The sequence below is a fragment of the Notamacropus eugenii genome, chromosome 1, assembly GCF_028372415.1.
Source record: "Notamacropus eugenii isolate mMacEug1 chromosome 1, mMacEug1.pri_v2, whole genome shotgun sequence".
Classification (NCBI taxonomy): Eukaryota; Metazoa; Chordata; class Mammalia; order Diprotodontia; family Macropodidae; genus Notamacropus; species Notamacropus eugenii.
Genome location: NC_092872.1, coordinates 427627818 through 427647727, shown reverse-complemented (window position 1 = coordinate 427647727; position 19910 = coordinate 427627818). Strand labels below are relative to the sequence as shown.

General features: G+C 36.8%; 1 protein-coding gene across 2 annotated transcripts in view; it reads right to left on the bottom strand.

Moving 5' to 3' along the window:
• Positions 1-10818: 10818 nt before the first annotated feature.
• Positions 10819-19910, bottom strand: part of RALGAPB (Ral GTPase activating protein non-catalytic subunit beta) — an 83266-nt gene continuing 74174 nt past the window's right edge. For both annotated transcript variants that reach the window (XM_072631502.1, XM_072631503.1), the window contains exons 26-30: positions 17074-17210; positions 16341-16449; positions 13904-13982; positions 12632-12783; positions 10819-11966 (exon numbers count right to left, since the gene is read on the bottom strand). In XM_072631502.1, coding sequence (XP_072487603.1) covers positions 11773-11966; positions 12632-12783; positions 13904-13982; positions 16341-16449; positions 17074-17210 — 671 coding nt within the window. In that variant the 3' untranslated portion in view covers positions 10819-11772. The remainder of the gene's footprint in view (positions 11967-12631; positions 12784-13903; positions 13983-16340; positions 16450-17073; positions 17211-19910) is intronic.

Below are 19910 nucleotides of genomic sequence, written 5' to 3'. Positions count from 1 at the left end.
GCTTTGAAATTTTCATGCTGAATTTAATATATACTTTAAAGGAAAAGCAAGCTGTATGTAATAGAGATTCACAGTTGCATATACAATTCTTTTCTATTCTACTTCACACATGGAAATATTAATTTTATTTGGAAGTTCAGAATTTTTAAAAAATTAACACCATGATATTACATTATAATACCATATTATTAAAAATGTTTTGTGGTCCTTAGCTTCCATTGATATGAATGAACTTCAGCTCATTCTGAGTACGTTAGCACTCCTAACACATTTTTAGTCTCAGGATATGATCTAATAATCATCCTCTATTACCTGTTACCTACCTCTTACTTTCATCTTTTGTACATACATATTTTACTTTTTTTGTTAACATATAATAGTATTTTATTTTTTCCAATTACATGTAGTTTTCATCATCTATTTTTATAAGCTTCTGAGTTCCAAATTTTTTTCCCTCCCTCAATCTCTCCCCAAGATAGCAAGAAATTTGATATATGTGACATGTACAACCAGTACATACCTATTTTAAATATAGGGTGGTTGGTGAGACTCTCTGTGATTCACATCATTATCTTTTAAAGATTTATTTATTTTTGTTGTTATTTTGAACTTGACAAACAACATAAACATTTCCATATAGAAAGAAAAGGCAAAGTATTGTATGGGAAACTGCAAATCTCATCACATACTGCTTTAAAAAGTACACACCAAATTTATTACATCAGTTCCAAAGACTGTCCCGTATATTTCTGTTCATCTCTAAACCCCTTTCTCTGTTCCCTTTAAAAACAGGTGCTTAGTCAGACAATTCCTATTCCTGCCAAACATTCTCCTCCTCTGCCCCCTGTCCCCATTTGGGATTATTTCTCTTTATTCATACATAATTTCATTCTTGAAAGTCTCTGATTCTTCTTGGGCTGACCTCAGTAGAATTTGACTCTGTGGGAGTCTTTTTATTCTTCCTCTGAGTCCTTTAAAATTTGATTTCCCCAAAGTGAAATTGTATATTGGATTATATTTAGGTTTCTTCTTTTTCTATCTCAGGCTCTAGGAATGAGTACTAACTTTTCTTTCACAATTCCGATCATTTCCACCCCAGTAACCATTTCTTCCCTTTTTGTGAGAGAGTTTAGCAGTGGCATCCTCATTTCTTTGTCCACTTTCAGCATATTGAGCTATTTTGCAGTTTATGAGTGCCTGGTACAGTGAATCTGGGAATTGTATTTTCTAGTTTTAAGTAAACTAATTTTCCAAAATGGACAAATGGTTTAAAAATATCCCTGCAAAGAAACTATGAATACTAATACTAAAATTGTGAACACAAAGGAACAGTAAGATAATGATAGGGCTGGTAGTTTTCCTCTTCCTAGTATGTGTCCTTCATCAGACATATTATGTAGGAACAGTGATGATCCCTAATATAATCTGACAAAATGTCAACACAGTGATCAAAAAAATTTCAAGCCCAAAAGCTTCATATTCATCAAGATTATTCAACATATGAATTTGTATCCATTATTATTAACCAATGAACCTCATTCAAGCATTTGACTCAAAATATTAACCAATGATAATATGGAGCCATCAAAATTAGCAAGTCATTTAAAAACTAAGCATTTTGAACACAAAGACTAAACTGTATAATTTTTTTTTAGCAGGATTTAAAGGCACATGATATTCAATCCAGCACTTTAAAATTTTTTGGTAAACTCAATGATAAATGTTTAGAATTCTCATTTGCAGTTTCTTACTTAATTTGTTATTCAGTCATGTCTGACTCTTTGTGACGCTGTGGACCATATACTGTCCATGGGGGTTTCTTGGCAAAGATGCTAGAATGGTTTGCCGTTTCCTTCTTCAATGGATTAAGGCAAATAGAAGTTAAGTGATTTGCCCAGGTTCACACAGGTAGTAAGTATCTGGAGCCAGATTTGAATCAGGATTTCCTGCCTCTGGGCCCAGCCTTCTCTCCATTGAGTTATCCAGTTGCCTTCTTTCTCAATTAATAGTAAAAGACGAAAGGCCACATAAAATGGAGAAACACTTCTTCCTGTCATGGCAAAAATGGCTGAAATAATACATGGAAAATAATTTTAAAAAAAATTCATATGGATTTCTTTGTCAACAAATACTGTTGGAAGATACCTAAAAACACTGCTGAAGCTTGGAAGAAATCATTATTAGTACAAATTGTTCAATGAAGATGTTTTCTATACAGTTTGACACAAGCACAGATATTTCTAATGTGTCTCAGCTTATGGCATTTGCTAGATTCCTTTTAAATAATGGAATCCACGTTTGTGAGCTTCTAAAGAGCAGACGTACCAGAGAAGTTATTTTCTTAGCAGTAAATGCTTTCTGGAAAAAACAGTAAATGTTTTATGGAAATAATTAAGTAAGTGTAGCAAGCAACTGCTTTGGTTGGAAAAAAGAAAGGATTCCAGGGCAAGGTAACAGTAAACACATGTGAAATCCATTCACTCCATGTCATTGCAGCCAAGATTTTGGAACCAGAGGGGCACAAAGTATAAAAGGGGTTATTGAGGTGGATAACATAAGGGAAAGGGCCAGATTAGATGGTGCAGTGGATAGAGCACTGGCCCTGGAGCCAGGAAGACTCACCTTCCTAAATTCAAATTCAGCCTCAGACACTTATGACCTGTGTGATACTGGGCAAGACAGTTACCCCCCTTTTGACTCAGTTTCCTCATGTAACAAATGAGCTGGAGAAGGAAATAGTAAACCACTCCAGTATCTCTGCTAAGACAATCCCCAAAGGGGTCACAAAGAGTTGGATACAACTGAAAAATGCCTAAACAACAATAAAGGAAACCATTACTATTAGAATCTTCGCAATACTTTATAATAAGATGGGGAACGACTATGGAAATGTTTTGTGCCTTAGAGCTTCACTGGTTAACTTACGGCAAAACATTTGGGCTGTCAAACTTCAATATAAGCTATGAATTTATCTTTTACAAAAAGACAAGTGTTTCAAATGTCCTGACCTTTTCTGTGATGGCAAATAGGTGTCAGTAGTATGTTACCTAGTAGATATATATTTTTTAAAAGGCACACTTAATCTGTCTCTCCTGTTCTGTTTTTTTAAAAATGAGAAAGTAGCTGCTTTTCAGAGAAAGTTGTGGTATAGAGAAAGCATTTTGAAAATAGATATTTGGAAATGCTTCCATCTTTATGTGATTTTATTGCCAAAAAATGTCACCTACAAAAACTCTTAATAGCAAATGTAAAAAAGTTGAAAATAGAATTTTCTAATAACGTGTTTAAAAATCTTCCAAAGAGATTCAGTGGGTTTTGAATTCATTCATTAAACATATAAATATTTAATACAGTTTTTAAGAACAACTGAATGACATCAGGGAAGAAGGAAATTTACTACATTATTTCTGACAACAACCTGTGCATTAAATGGTGGGTGGGTGGAATTGAAAAATGAATGTCATGATTTATTGAGGCTAACTGCTTTTATTTGGATCTACTTATCTTTGTGAGGTATCATTTTAGCTATGACAGCCATTAAAACCAAATTTTAATAAATAAAATTAAAACTGAGGTAACCTGAATTTAATAATTAAAAACGGACATAACCTGAACTTAGAACCAGACCTTTAAATTGCTGTATTACAAATAAAAAGACATTCCATAACATTGCTCTCATTATAAGAATAATAAAATTTTTTATATTATATTTTTATATTATATATTATTTTATATTATATATTTTTTAATATATAAGCTTTTTGGAGTATAAGTATCCATTGCTAATGAGTCACATGATCAAAAAAATAATTTAGAAACTAGTTCTCTAGGGTATCCAGCTTGATGCAGCTATTATCAATACACACATTTCTTTTTCCCTCCTTCTATATATTTGTGTACAAATACATACAGGCAATTTTTCCTCTTTTCCATCCTTTAGAAAAACCTTTTGAGTTAGATATGCAAGACAGCTAGTAAAACATTCTTCCCAGACTTTTTTAAGGTGTACTATATCTCTGGAATCTGTCATTCTTTTACTTTAAGTTGTGGTCCAAAAGTTCAAGTCTTTCCTCAGACACTTCTTAGCCATCTGGTCACTCCTAAACCAGTTTTTCTCTTCTGTGCCTTTTGCTTTCAACATATGAGAAAAACACAAATTGTGCCCCTGTAGCTTCTTGCCCAAGATTTCATAATTTTTGTTAAGACTTTTTAGGTCCTTTTCAGCAGTATCATTTGTGTCCAAACAAACACTGAAGTGACTGCTATGTGGAAAGGCACTGAAGATACAAAGAAAAAACAAATGCTCTGTCATTAAGCTTATACAAACTACTGGTGGAGTCAGGTAAGGCTTGAAGTAGGTGACACCAGGAGGAATCTTGAACAATGACAAGGAATTCTGGGATATGGAGACAAGGAAAGAGTAGATTCCAGGCTTGTATACAGTCAAGAGACTGAATGTTGAGTTCAGGAATAACTAGTAATCTAGTGAGAATGGAAAACAGAGTTCATGGAAGGGGATTGATGGGAAATAAGTCAAGAAAAGTAGGTTGGAGCTAGATTGTAAAGAAGGAAAACTCATGGAGTGCACAGAGGGGCTGGAGTCAGAGGACCTGGGTGGGAACCTCTACTGTTACTTAGCACTAGAGTAACTATGCAAATCAATTTCTCTGTACTTGTTTCCTTTTCCATAAAAGCAAAGGTATGAACAAAATGATTTCTGAGATCCCTTCCAATTTTAAATCTATGAAAAGCCTTACTGAATACTTTATATTTTATCTAAGAATAGGAGTTCTTAAGCTTTTTTTTTTTTTTGGTTTGTTTTGGTCTTGGACAGTTTTGGCAGTCCAAGTAAGCCTTTGGACTTCTTCTTAAGATGTTTTTAAATGCATAATATACGTAGGAATATAAATATATATTATATATAATTTGTATACTATATACATAATATACAAAGGAAATCAATTATGTTGAGATAGTTATCATTTTTTTTTTAAATAAAAATTCAGAATCCAGGTTAAAAACTTCTGTCCTAAAGGAAATAGGGAACCACTAGGGGTTTCTGAGTGGCGGTTGAAATGGGATAAGACCTGTGCTTTAGAAAAATTACTTTGGAAGTTGCATTGAGGAAAGACTGCAAGCTAAAAAGAGTGGAAGGCTGGGAGACCCATTTGAAGGCTATTACAATAGTCCAAGTGAGAGATTATGAGAGATTGATTTAGGATGGTTACTATTTGTGTGGATGGAGAGATGCGTATGGACCAGAGAAACATCTTAGAGGTAGAAGAGGGAGTTGTGTTTGGAGATATATAGGAGAAGTGAGGCCACCCATTCCTTTAACAACCAATTCCTGGATGTATGCTCATGCTTTTATCAGAATTTGTTAGGTGTTACACACCCTTACAAGTGGTCTTCAGGGTCCCCAACATGCCCAGATTCAAAATTGTTCTCAAGATTATGGAAAGATCTATCTCACTAAGGCTGGACAGAAAGGAAAAATAAGAGTTACCTTTAAATGGAAAGGATTGCTTTACCAGGCTCCATATCATTGAATATTTTCCAGTAGAGGATGGTTGATTGCTTCTTGGGGGGAGGTGGTTTTTGTTTGTTTTGTTTTTTTTTTTACCAGGGATCACCAGGAAACCATGGGTTGAATTTGATGCTCTTTTCAATTCTGATCCATCACAGGGACAGAGTTGACAAAGGCCAACAAGTGGAGCCCAGAGAATCCTAGGAGGCTCAGAGAACAAGCTTTTATTAAGTACCTATTCTATGCCAGGCACTGTGCTAAGCACTTTACAAATATGTCATGGAATTCTCACAACAATGTTGGGAAATACCATTACCATTCCCATTTTACAGGTGAGGAGCAGGCAGAAGTTAAGTGGCTTGCCCAGGGTCACACACCTAGGAGGGATCTGATGCTGGATTTGAACTCAGATCTTCCAAAACATTCTCACACTCATTCTTACAACTGTTGATCCTAGAGCTTCTGGCTGAGCCAGAGCCTTGTGTAATGGGAAAAGGACTAGATGTGGCATCACAAGGCTAACGTTCTCAGTGCCCTCACAATCCTCACTGGGAGGGTTGTATGATGCTAGCAAGGCACAAGACTCATCTTTCTGCTTGTGTAAAATGTGTGTGTCCATCTGAGTTTGAAACCTGACTTGGATGCTTAGTAGGAGTCTCTTCAAGTCAGTTTTCTTATCTGGGATAATACTTGTAGAAACTCCCTCACACAGCTGCTGTGTTGTATAACCCTCTAGTGTTATAGAAGTGAGGGCTATGAATGGTGGGAGAAGCTACAGCATAGTAAGTTAAAGTAAGTAAAGGGATCCAGTCCTGGCATGTGATTTCTGCGATAAGACAGTTCTGGTTCTTAACATTCATTTCCATGCATACCAACTGAACTGACATTCTTTGACCTAGAACTCTGGTTCCACCCCCCTCTCACTGTTGGCTTGGGGTGAGGGGGCATCACAGGGAACTTTTAAGGTGCAGGAGATGCAAGTTCTAACTCAGACAAAGGCTTAAGCATTGGGGAGAAGAAATAGTATAAGGAGATAACTCCTGCCCCTTGGTTGTATTGGTAAATTTAAAGCCTACTTAATCTTTCAAGATTCAGCTAGACTCACCCTCTACCCAGAAATCTCTGAAAACTAGATTGTAAGCTCTCCCTCAGTATAGAGACTGTCTTATTCTTCTCTGCATATTTATCAAGGTCTTACCCATATCTACCAAATTCAGTAAATGCTTAAAACACTTCTGGGTTCTGGAGTTACCCTACACATACATTAGAATTGTATACGGGTTTAAATGGAAACTTTCCAATGAAAACATTAAGTGCCTACTATGTGGTAGGCACTGTGCTAACTAAGCACTAGGGTTACAAAAAGAGACAAAAGATAGTCCCTGACATCAAGGTTACAATCTAATGAAAACAAGCAAACAAATACATACAAATTATGTATAGGATAAACAGAAGGTAATTAATGGAGGGAAGGCACTAGAATTAAGAGGGTTTGGGGAAGGCTTCCAGAAAAAGAAGGCAGTTTAGTTGGGACTTAAGTCAGGGGAAGTCAGTGGGTAGAGTGGAGGAGGGAGAGCATTCCAGCCATGGGATGACCAGAGAGAGTACCTGGAGCCAAGACATGGAGTGTCTTGTTTGTGGAAGAGCCAGGAGGCCAGTGGCACTGGATCAAAGAGTATGGGGCAGGAAGTAAGGTGTTACGAAGAAAAAGAGGAAGGGGATAGTTTATGAAAGGCTTTGAATGTCTAATAAATAACATTTTGTATTTGATCATGGAAGCAATGGAGAGCCATTGAAGTTTAGTGTGTGTGTGTGTGTGTGTGTGTGTGTGTGTGTGTGTGTGTGTGTGTGTGGCAACATGGTTAGACCTGTGATATACCACAATATTACTTTCCTGCCTCATAACAGTCCTCTATCCCCCCACCCAAAACTAAAGCCAGGCCAATGGGCATTTTCCTATTCTAGAATTCAAATGTGATCTGATACAGTTCAGCTAAACTGGTGGTTCTCACCTTTTTGGGACAGGACACTCACTGGTAGCTTATGTGACATGAGTCCCTAAAATGCTACGGGCTTCATATTTTAAAAATAAAGATGAATTAAGAGTGAATTGCTTTTAGAATTCCATAACACTCTTCTAAGGAGAGCACAAAAACCTAGGTGTGGAATCCCAGCTCTACAGTGGATGGGCCACAAATTCTGCTGCTTAAAGCGAACAAAAATTAGCTAAAAAAGCTCCTGTCCACACAGGGATCGAGCAAGGAATGGAAAGAGTTCAGTTGGAAAGAATGAGACTCTAACCAAAAGCACACAGGGCATTAGATAAGAATCTCCTTAAAATTTAATTGACTAAATGTGTTACATTCAGTATTCCATGTGTTTCTTCTGGACAAAGAATTGGCATAAATACAAACAAGCTTCTGTGCCTTCTCTAACAAAGAGATAAAATACTAGAGAGGAGGGAACAGAGTTCACATCTTCATATTTACATGTTGTCTTTACTTTACAACTTAGTGCCAGAAATATTTACAGAAAATACAATAACAACAAAAAGATCATGTCTTGGCAACATACAGAAGTTCATACAAATTGTATTGTGATTTCAAGCAAAAAATGGCTACTGCTTACTGCCAGCCACAACTACAAAGCCTGAGAAAGATGCCCTCCAATCACTTCTAGAGAAAGTCTTGAAATGTGAAATTTCAAATGACACCCTTTTTCTTACTCTTTAATAAAGAAAATTAGATCATGGAAACAAGTTGAGAGAGTGACTATTAAATGGGAAGCAGACTTAACGATCTGCTGAGAAATTCTGTTTGATTCAATGTTCTATGAGTGGTATTTCCTAAGATTTGTCTCTGCGGCAGCTCTCTAAGTACAGAGAGCATTTGAGATGGTTTGAATGCACAAAACAACACTTTTATGAAGATAAAATCCAGTGCCTAAATAGGACTTGAAATTGTTTTTAAAGTTAAAAATTTAGCAACTTAGATAGGTAATGTCAGATTCTCTGATGCCACAAAAGTATATAATCTGCCATCTAGGTCAGTTGTACTTACCATTGGAATAATATTAAGTTATACTGATGCATTTGGGAACTTGAAAATTAGCAAGTTCTTCCCAACAAGTGCAGAAGAGGTAACAGTTTGTGAAGGTCTCATATCCTGGCCAACCTACAGTCAACACACATTATTTACTTTTATCAACTACTTTGCATTTCTTGAAAGGGGACTGGTAGAAAAGAGGAATAGACACAACTCCTCAGAATAGAAAATGCTGAAAGGGGAGGAGAAACAAAAATGTTACCAAATGATATTGTCTATATGGGGGAAACTACAGGATTAGTAAAGGGAGGAAAGAACAAATAAAATAGACCAAGAGGGAGTAACCAAGGGAGGTGTTAAAGCACGGGAAAACGGACTAGTCATCCCCACTCAACTTCAGAGCTGCTGCTTAACAATGGAAAAAACTTGGAAGTTCATTCCAAAAGACATTTTAATGGTAATTTACCTTCAGAAAAGTGTGTGTGTGCGCGTGCGTGCATGTATGCGCATACAGAGGTTGTCCTTAGAACTGAAATTTTGCAACTCTACCCTATGTTCATGTAACACACTCATCCTCCAGGGTAAGCCAAACAGTCCATTAGCTACCTGTAGCAAAGTCACTTATGGTGACTAAATATATTTTTAAGACAAATATATTATAGATGAAGTAAACTAAAGTAGCTTTTGATGTCCAAAAGTGGTTAATGAGCATATGCAGAAAAATTTAATTATGTGGGATAGTAAAGACTTCTTATGTGACAACTGAGCACATGCGCTGGCCATGCCATTTAATCAGTGGACTAAATATGCTGCTCATAGGCCATGTTAGCCAGAGTGATTTGTATACAGTAAAGTGGGTGAGCGTGGTGATCATGCCCTCACACCAACACTGTGCCCAAGTCCAGCAATTCTGATCTAAAAGTGCCCCGATGGCTGCAGCAGTTACTTTTATCTGACCTCTAGGAACTAAGGCAGAATGCATTCCCATTTTAGCTTATGATGCAGATTTTTGGTTTTTAGATTTCCAGAGAGTTATTGAGCCCCACTGTTTTCTTCCCTAAGAGCACATGTACAATATTCTTGCTCCACAAACATGGCATTCTCTATTGCTTATTCATTTGTTAAAGAGGGAAATTTTGCAGAAATGCTAGTAAAAAGAAGTGAAGTCAGGAACATTTTCTTTTTCGTGAATACACATTTTCCTAACATCAACACTTTTGCAAAAATTAAGTTTTATTTGAAGAATATTGGATAAGCATGACATTAGTCAATCACCTTTCAATTTTAGGATTTCGAAAGTTCTAACTCAGTACTGTAGTATTCTTGACTGATTAAACTGAAAGACCAGTTTTTCCTTGCAATGTGAAAACCCTGATAGCCTGTCAAGATTTCACACGAGTAGCCACTTAATTTTTACAGTGGAACAAACTTACTATGTTTCCCCCACTATGTTAGCAATTTGGAAATGTCAGCTTCTAGTTTGGTTTGAAAGGAAATAAATAGTCATTAGAATTGTATTATACCAGTCAGGGGAAGCTGGGTAAGTAAAAAGAAATGACCTGGATGCAAAGGAAGAGTTAAAAAAACATACAACAATGCAGGGCAAACTTAGAAACAAAAGCTGTCAAATTCACATCTGTGCTACAGATGGCAAACTGCATAACTTAATAAATAAGATGATCTGGAACCAAGCAGGGAAAGGTAGGTGATAAAAACTAAACTAGACATAAAACCAAACAGAACACTGTACAAACCAACTATGCTTCGTCTAAAAGTGAAAAAAGTGTGATCAATTTTCTCTGAATTTGAATTGGTTATTTAAATACCTGAAGATAAAATAATTGCTAATAAATAATAAAGGGAAAGAGAGAGGAAGAATACTGTCTTACTCTGCCCTAGGAATCACTATAAGGATATTTTGGATCCACTTGAACCCTTCATCATAGGAAGAACAGTAAAAATCAGGTGGAGGAGGATGTCTAAAATCACAACAGGGATTTTAATGTGTAGCATGTCTTCAGATTAGCAAAGCCTAGAACACAGAACAAATGACAAACCGAAATAATTTTTGTAGGAACCCAATAATGTAGTTATTAATGCTGGGTACATTGCTGGGTAATAGACAATCACTTTTTGCAATACAACTGACTCTGTGAAGTTTAGTTTATACTTTTCAAAATTCCCAATTCATAGTATACATTCTTCTGTAGGGTCCTGACATAAAAACAGATCATACATGAAGCCAAATCATTTTCAACAGTAGTTGTGAGCTGAAATTTATTGAAACCAACAAGTAATTTTGTAACATTTCAACTCTCCCAGTGTTTTACAAACATTTTTCTTTATACTATGCTGAATTGCACACAGGTTGAGTGATGGCTTCACTAATTTTATGTAATTTTTCCCTTGTTTTTCTGCACTGCCAGGATATGTAGAAAGCAAATCTTTCCACTCTGGATGTGCTCCTGACAGGCTTCTTTCTGTGGTAACTAGTGGTTATTTTTAGACAGATGATCTGTATAAATGAGTAGGATGATGGTGACATTGACATATTTGTTATCTTTTTGATACATGAAGATGAATATCTGAAGATGAATATTTGAAAGTCAGACCTTTAGAAATATCTGCAGAAGAGATATTTGTGGGTTCTTCTTTTTGTAAAGCTGATGGTAGAATAAGAGGCTAGAATTCTTCTCACTTTCTCCCCAGCACAAGCAACTCCAGATTTGGGGAATCGGTCCTCTGAGATCCTAGGAGAGGAACCAGTCTGGGCACTGCGTCTCCTGGATAAGGGAGCTGTGTAAGACTCTCTCCGGCTACTGGATTATAAACCACTTTATGTGTTATTCTTCTTTTCTTCGTGAACACATTTATCAGAGCTGTTTATAGTTTCTCCCGAAATGTATTATTTAAGTAAAACTGTCACTTTAAAAAAAGAAAGTTGTATTGGATAAAATTTATACCACCCCACTGAGGGGTTTATGATTGTGTTTGGGAGACCTCCTCTCACCAAAAAGCAGAAAATCTTAAGTTGTATTTATAATGGTGTCTCTTCTGTTTCGGTGATTGAAAGATAAGCTTTTTTTTTTTTTTTTGGTGGTGATATTTTTCTTCTCCAGTCCATACTAGTAACATATTTCCACTGTTCCCTCTGGTAGCCACCAATCTCTGATCTAACAATTGTCTTTGGAGGACCTTGGTTTAAGAATTGCAGTTCTTGAGCCCAACCTCTTGGAAAAGTGAAGTATAAAATTCTGGCTCCAGCTGCTTATTCCTGTACTTATTGACAATATCTGCAATCTTCTGTTTCCGTCGCACGTGTGGAGGGTTGTAGGAGTCACTTTCCAGCCTCTTTCTTCTACAAATATTTATTACAGTCTGCCTCACTAAGAAACCTTAAAAACAAAAAGAATTTTTAAATAAATGTTAAGAGTCAATCTTCTGTGTGTACTATCAGAATTAAGTTAAAACATTTTTATTTTGTAAGCACCTTTGCAATATTTAATTCTGTCTGTGATGTTTTCAGTCTTTCTAAGGACCAACATAGCACTTCTGAGATAAACCTCACTGAATAGAGCAACTGAAAGGGATATAATAAAATCAAAATATCTTCTAATTTTCCCTACCAAATTCTGGAGTACAGCTACTCTTATTTAAAAGTTATATTTTCTCTTGCTTTCACTCACAGGAAAAAGCAAAGTTTAAATACCTCTCTTACTTTACCTTTTTATTAGCAGTAGTAAAACATAATCCTAGCTGTGAGACCAGCATGATCACTTTCTCCTTTATAGGCTATAAAAAGGCAGTGAAAAGAACAATGAATTGGTGGGTCAGAAGGACTAAAACCAAGTGCTGGCTTTCCCATGAACTGACTCGTGGAACCTCTAAGCAGTCCCTCGCCCTCACTGGGTCTTGGTTTTTTCTTTGTAAGATAGGGAGAAGTGGAGAGGATAAGAAGAGTTTGAGTTGGTGTTTTTATGGTCCATTAGAGCTTCAAAATGCTATGGTCCTATGGTAAAATAAGTTCTAATTTCTTATCCTTACTATGTAAAGTCCTTACCAAGTGCTCTCCTGCTGACAATCATCCCATCCACCAGTGGGATGACCATGTTAAACTTTCCAGTAGCTCCTTGAATTTTTATTCTGAATAATCCAGTTTTTAGAGGATGGATAAAAATGATAGGAACTTCTTTTTCAAGGGTGGCCGATGATCTTAAAGAGGGAAGAAAGGGAACAAACAAACTTGTTAAACTAGATAAAAATAGGTGTGTGATCAGTAAACTTAAAGAAAGGAGATGATATCTTCCATAATCATAGTAACTGCCAACAGGGAGTGTCTGGAAGGGTATTAGAAGGCCTCAACTGCTGGAAACAATCTTCCAGGACTTGCTTCCATGGTAGTACGCTTGGCTCTTTTCCCATTTGTTCCAGCTGGACAAAAAGAACTGAGGTATTATCTTTAGGAAGGGCTTGGTTATAAGGAGCTGGGGGTGGGGATTCACATGGAATAAAGGAGGTTTGTTTAAAGGTTTTTCATTAGGCCAAAAAAAAAAAAAAAAGAAATCTGGCCTTCCAGGGGAATGAAGCAAATGAATAATGAGATTTCAATCAGCAACTGCAGTTTTAACTTAAAGGACAGGTGTGGCACCCCATGTTGGGGAAACACAAAGGAAAGAATCTGGCAGGGAAGGCACTCCACCTGAAGTAGGAGGTGTCTTGAGGGAGGAGTGGAAAGTGCTAAAGACAAACTTCACAGTATTGCTTGGTCAATGTTTCCATATAGAAAAAAATCTCATGAAAGAGTTTTTATTGTCAGAATGGTCAAATATGTCCCAAATTATCCCAAGAAAAATGACATCTCAATGAAAGGGTACCTTACTTGAAGAAAACCTGAAAAAATGTGAATTACAAAGATAAATGAGGCACAGTTATTTGTGGGACAGAAGGGCTCTTTGTAAGGGTTCTTTAAACTCCTCTAAGTTTAAAGCAATTTGATTTACATTTAATTTACATGAACATTTTCAGGATAACTCACACCCATTATATGAGGTAATGATACCAATTTGAAGGTTCAAGATATTTCTTGATAGTGCAAGCTAATGTCCTTTTTTTTTCAATTACTTTATTCAAAGTAATAAGAGGTAAAGGGATTTGGACAAAACATACTTCAAAAGTAAACCCTCACCAAAGAAAAAGGATGCCCTGGATTCATGTGAAATCTGAACTGGGCTATTTTGGCAACAAAGTCAATACTTTCTCCTGCAGAGTACTGCAGCAGTGGAGTGTTTGAGGCCTGAAGGATGCAAAAGTACCAGAACAGAATGGTTCTTACCTCAGAGAAGTGCTACTGTTTAGAGTCGTTTCTACACCAGTGCTGATCTCTGACATCAGGTCAGAAAGGGGAAAGTTTTCTAGAAAAAACCAGCATTTGATAACAGTTATAATTTTGCTACATCTCTGCTTACTTGAAGGTGAATAAAAATCAGCATGTTCTACTTAGCTCCCTAAACAACAGACAGTAACCATAATGCGTGTCAGCAAAAAAAGCCTCAAATCAAACCAAACAATAAAATCTCTTATCACGCTTCTAAGCATGGTCAACACAGGCTTAGGTTAATTAACTCATGGTTCTAAATGGGTTATTAAAAAGGGATATTGATGGGACAATCTAACCTTTGGGGATCTCAAAGAGCATCTTTTGAACTCTCCCATAAACTATCACTTGGCCACTGTCTGAAAAACAGCACTGAGTTCAAAAGACTTAACTGGTCTGACCCAACATGCATTTTTCATGCTCTTATGTAGTTTACATAACTGTAAGGAGAAGATTATGCACAGCTACAAATGAAAAAGGAAAAAAAAACCCCAAACCTTTAAACTCTACCATGACTACTTGTTATGGCTAATCAAGCCTCACCTCCCAACCAATATAAGGAGAACAATTCGTAAAAAGAAGTCTCAGGGAATGCTTGTAAATTAACATAGAGTGAAGTAAGTAGAACCAAGAAAACAATGTACACACTGAAGACAATGTAAATGGATAGAACACAATGAAACTGAACACTGTGTAATCATAATTACCAAGCTTGGCCCCAGAGGAGAGTTGAGAAAGTGAACCTGCCTCCCTTCCCTGAAGAAGCTGGAGGGGCAGGGGAACAAAGAGTGTGCAGTCAGTCCTCCATATACTGCCAGATGTGGTGGATGCTGCTTGGTTTTGTTGAACTGTTGGTTTCTTTTTTAATCTTTATTTCAAGGGAAGGCTCACTGGGGAGGGGAGGGAGCAGAAAGAATATATTTGGAAATGAAGGTGATGTAAAATCAAAAGCCATCAGTTATCTTAAAAAAGGTTCCATGGGGTAAAGATAGAAAAACGTTTTTCTCTTTCTCTTTGTGGGGGTTTGAAGAACTGAGGAATTATTTGTAGAGCAGCAGTTTTAGTTGAAGTATTAATTGTGGCAAGATGAGCTTTAAAAAATTGAAAAATTAAAAAATTTTGTTCTTACATCACCTTCATTTCCAAATATAACCCTCTCTTATTCAGAGGGCCATCCCTTATAATGAAGAAAAAAAGAAAAAAAAAGTTCAGTAAAACTTACCAACACATTTACTGAACACATCAGAATAAATAACATTAGACACCCTACAATCTTCTGCCTCTACAAAGAAGGGGAAAAGAGGTATTTTCTCATCTCTTCTTGAGGGGCAAGTGTGATCATTATTAATTACATAGTATTCAGTTTTGATTTTTTCCCTTTCATTTTACATTGTTGTAGTATATAGTATATATTGTTTTCCTGGTTTTGCCTACTTCACTTTGCATCAGTTCAAATGAAAAGTCTTCCCAAGCTTCTTTGAATTCTTCATATTCATCATTATATGGCAACGCAATATTCTATTACATTCTCACCTTAATAATGATAATAATAGCTAGGATTACATAAGCACTTTAAGGACGGTCAAGTGTTTTACATGAGTTCATCATCTGAACCTCATAACAACTCTGTGCAGCAGGTGGTATTATTATCCTCATTTTAGAGATGAGGAAACTGAGAACAGAGGTCAAATGACACTGGCAAGTGTCTGAGAGAGGAGTTGAACTCAAGTCTTCCTGCCTCTTCAGAGCAGCACTCTAGCCTCTACACTACCTAGCTGGCACTAATTGTTGCACCATAATTTGTTTAATCATTCCCCACTCAACTAGAATCTAGTTTCCAGGTTTTTTGTTTTTTTTTTTGTTTTTGTTTTTTTTTTGCTACAAGAGGTTTTTCTATTAATATTTTGATGTTTATGAGATCTTTCTAACTTTGACTTCCCTAGAATACATGCCTTTGAGGGGCATCTCTGAGAGAAAGGGTGTATATGAACACTCTAAATCACTTTCCAGAAAGTTAGACCATTTTTCAAGTTGCACCAACAATATATTAGTGTATTTGCATTTCCTACAACTGCTCTAACATTTCTTCACATTTTTATGGCATATAGCTTTCACACTTCTTACTTCAAAGATCCTTCTGCAGCCTGCCTCCCCCACAGCAACCTGTACAATTTTAGTGGACGTTTTGTGTAGTGCTGCAAATCCCTCACACCAGCTTTTGAAGACTGGCCTACCCTGCTCTGAGCCTCTGAAGGCTGGCAAGACCTGCCCTAGCTTGTGCTTTGCAAGGATATGCTATCATGAGACTGTACCTTAACAGAAACTTTTAAAAAACATAATAGAAAAATTCCCAAAGTCATTGTTACTGGTGTTACACTGTTACATCTACTCTTACCTATATCATCATAGCGTTCAACCCAGACAACAGACACTTTGGTCTCTGGTCCCATTGGTGGAACAGTTCGGCCCTGAGGCAACTTCCTTAGGCGGGAAGTAGGACTTAACTGTAAGTGGGGGAGAAAAGAAAATGAATTACAAAGGAGTCTACCTCTTGATTAACTGGCAAAGTGTAATTTGTTAATAGTGTTTATTAATGTTAATAGTGATTCATAGGACCAATTTAAGTCAATATTTATTCATCCTTCTGTGTTCAGAAGAAGACTGTGCAGGATGCTTAGGGCAAATTCAAAATTTAGCTAAGATATAGTCCCCACTGTCATGGAGTATACAGTCTCTTAGGAAGAAATGACATAAATATAGATAACTCTAAAATGAAATAATAAATACACTAGTGACACTTAATATAAAACACCGACTAAAGAAAGAAACCTAGATCCGTAAGAAGGAAGCTTTGAGAACAATCTCAGCCAATCCCAGGCTCCAAATCAAGACAATTAGGAGATGGCCAAAACTACTGATAAGCAAATATGTGATTATCAGTAATGTGTAAGGCACTGTTTAATGCTGTAAATCATGAAGGAAAACATATGTTATAGAATGAAGAGAGGGAAGCAGGGAAGATTTGATAAAAAGGACAGTGCCAAGGTATTAGCTATAAGTATACAACTATTAGTTATAAATCTACAAACACTAAAAATGTTTGAAAACATAGTAATACATTGCCTTACCTTCTGCGAGGAATTAAGATTGTCCGTATGATTAGGGAAAAGTTCAAGTGTAAGTGGTGGTTGTTTCAGTATTCCAGGCAGAAGATCCATATTTGAATCACTTTCTTGGTCTGAGGTATTGCTTTCCACTGAATCAGCTGTGGAATATAACAATAACAATAATGATAAATTTGCTAATTTCTTGAGCCAAAAGAATTAAAAAAATTACTTACGTCAATGACTGCATTAACTCAGCCTCTCAAGACAATGTATAAAAATGCCCATTCATTTATTATTTTTGGAAAATATTTTAAATGGGTCTGTAGAACAGGCAGAGGAAGGTCAATTTTAGCAAAATGAAAGCTTCTCAAAAGCCAGGGCTGTTTAGTTTTTAAATCTTTTTATCCTCAGTGCTTAGCATAGTATCTAGCACATATCTAGTAGGTGTTTAATAAATGTTTGTTGAATTGAAAACACAAAATCTTATTTTAAAGACTTCACTTGTTTAAATGACTATAAAATATTAGATATATTCAGAAATACTAAGGCTAAAATAATTCTATAATATATGAATATGAATTTAATCTAATTCACATTTAATGAGTAGCTCCAGTATGCCAGGCAACCGTGCTAGGAGAGGAACACAAAAGTATGTGACCCAGAATTTTAACAGCTGGACAAAATGTTTAATCACTTAGTCTAACTCCTCTCATTCTGTCCTCAATAAACAATCTAATGAGACAATGAGACTGACATATGAAATAATCAGGTAACTATAAGACAGAATCTAATAATTATGACAATAATGACATAATGATTTAAGCTTTATAAAATCCTTTATACATCTTCTTATTTGATTCCCACAACAATTCCTGCGAAGTAATGCCAGATACACATCTCCATTTTAAGGTGAGAAAACTAACACACAGAGGTTAGGTAACTTGTCCAAGGGTACCCTGGCTAGTTAAGTGGAAGAGATAGACTTCTGAACTCAAGGCTTCTGATTTCAAATCCAATTTTTTTTAAATCTCTTCTCTTCTCCCTCTATACTCTTTTACTTGATAATTTCATCAGTTCCCATGGAGTCAATTACCTACGCTGATGATTCTCAAATCTACCTCTCCATCCATAACTAGATAGTTAAGATCTCTCTCCTGATATCCAGTCTCTCATCTCCAGGTACCTATTGGAAATTGTAAACTGCACATCCTGTAGACATTCTAAGTTTAACACACCCAAAACTGAACTAATTATCTTTACCCCCACCAACTCCCCGGCCATTTTTCTAAGTTCCTTATTACAGTCAAGGGCACCACCATCCTCCTAGTCATTCAGGCTCAAAACCTAGTAGACATCTTCATATTTTCACTGCCCTGCCCCCTCTGCTATCCAAATATAATCTACTGCCAAGGCCTGTGTTGATTTTACCTTTGTAGCATCTCTCAGATATGCCCCCTTCTCTCTTCTGACACTACATCACCACTGGTGAAGGCCCTCATCACCTCATGACTAGACTACTGCAATATCTGCTGGTGGGTCTGCCTGCCTCAAGTTACCCTCCCACTCCAGTCTCTATCCTCTAAGGTGATCTTCTAGAAGCGCAGTTCTGACCATGTCTCCCTGTTCCTCCCCTAATAAACTCCAGTGGTTCCCTATCACCTCTAGGATCAAACAGAAAATCCTCTGGCATTCAAAGCCCTTCATAACCTGGACTCTACCTTTCTCACACTTCATATCCCCTCCCCCTCCATATTCTCTTCAATCCTTCCTTGTTGTTCAAACAAGACCCATCATCTCCCAGCTCTGGGCTATTTTACTGGCTTTCTCTCATCCTGGAATGCTCTCCTTCCTCAGCTTTGCTTCTTGGCTTTCCTGGGTTGCTTTAAGTACCAACTAAAATCCCACCTTCCACAAGAGGTCTTTCCAGATTCCCCTTAATTCTAGGGCCATCTTTCAGTTGACTATTTTCAATTCATCCTGTATACAGCTTGTTTACATGTAATTGTTTACATGTTGTCTCCCCCATTAGACTGTAAACTCCCTGTGGGAAGGGACTGTTCATTTGTTTTTCTCTATAACTCCAGCACTTAGCATAGTAGAAGCTTACTATCAATCTACAAGCATTTATGAAACACCTATCTAAAGTTCCAAGAACTCTGCTAGACAGTGAGAAATGAAGACAACAACAAAAAATCAAGTGTTTATACCAAAGGAGCATGCAGCCTAGTTGGATGAGACTAGTATGCTCCATAAATTCACATAAATACATATGTACAAAATATGTACATAGAATATGAAATAGATTAAAAACAGATACCAGACACTGAGAGGTAGGGGAGGGACTTCTATAAGCTAGAGGGATCAGAAAAGGCTTCATGTAAAAGGTGGTACCTGAGCCAAACTTCGAAGGAAACTAGGGATCCTAAGGGTTAGAGGTAAGGAGGGAATGTGCTTCAGGCATTGGAGTTCAGTCAGTACAAAGGCATGAATATGGTGGCTGGAATATCATGTATTTAGGAAGAGTAACAATGCCAGCTTGGCTAGACTGTACTACATGGGAAGAGAAGTCATATGTAACAAGGCTGGAAAGATAGGTTAATGGGCAACATAGGTCTTTAAATGTCAAAGAAGAGTTTATATTTTAACCTAGAGGTAATAGGGAGCCATTGGAGTTTACTGAGTAGGTGAATGCCATTATCTGATTTTCAACTTAGAGAATCATCTCTGGTAGCTGTGTGGAGGATGAATTAAGGTTGAGAGACTTGGAGCAAGGGAGACCAATTAGGACTCTATTGCAAGAGTCCAGGCCATTGGGGATGAGGGCCTGAACTAGGCTGGTGGCTATCTGAGTAGAAAGA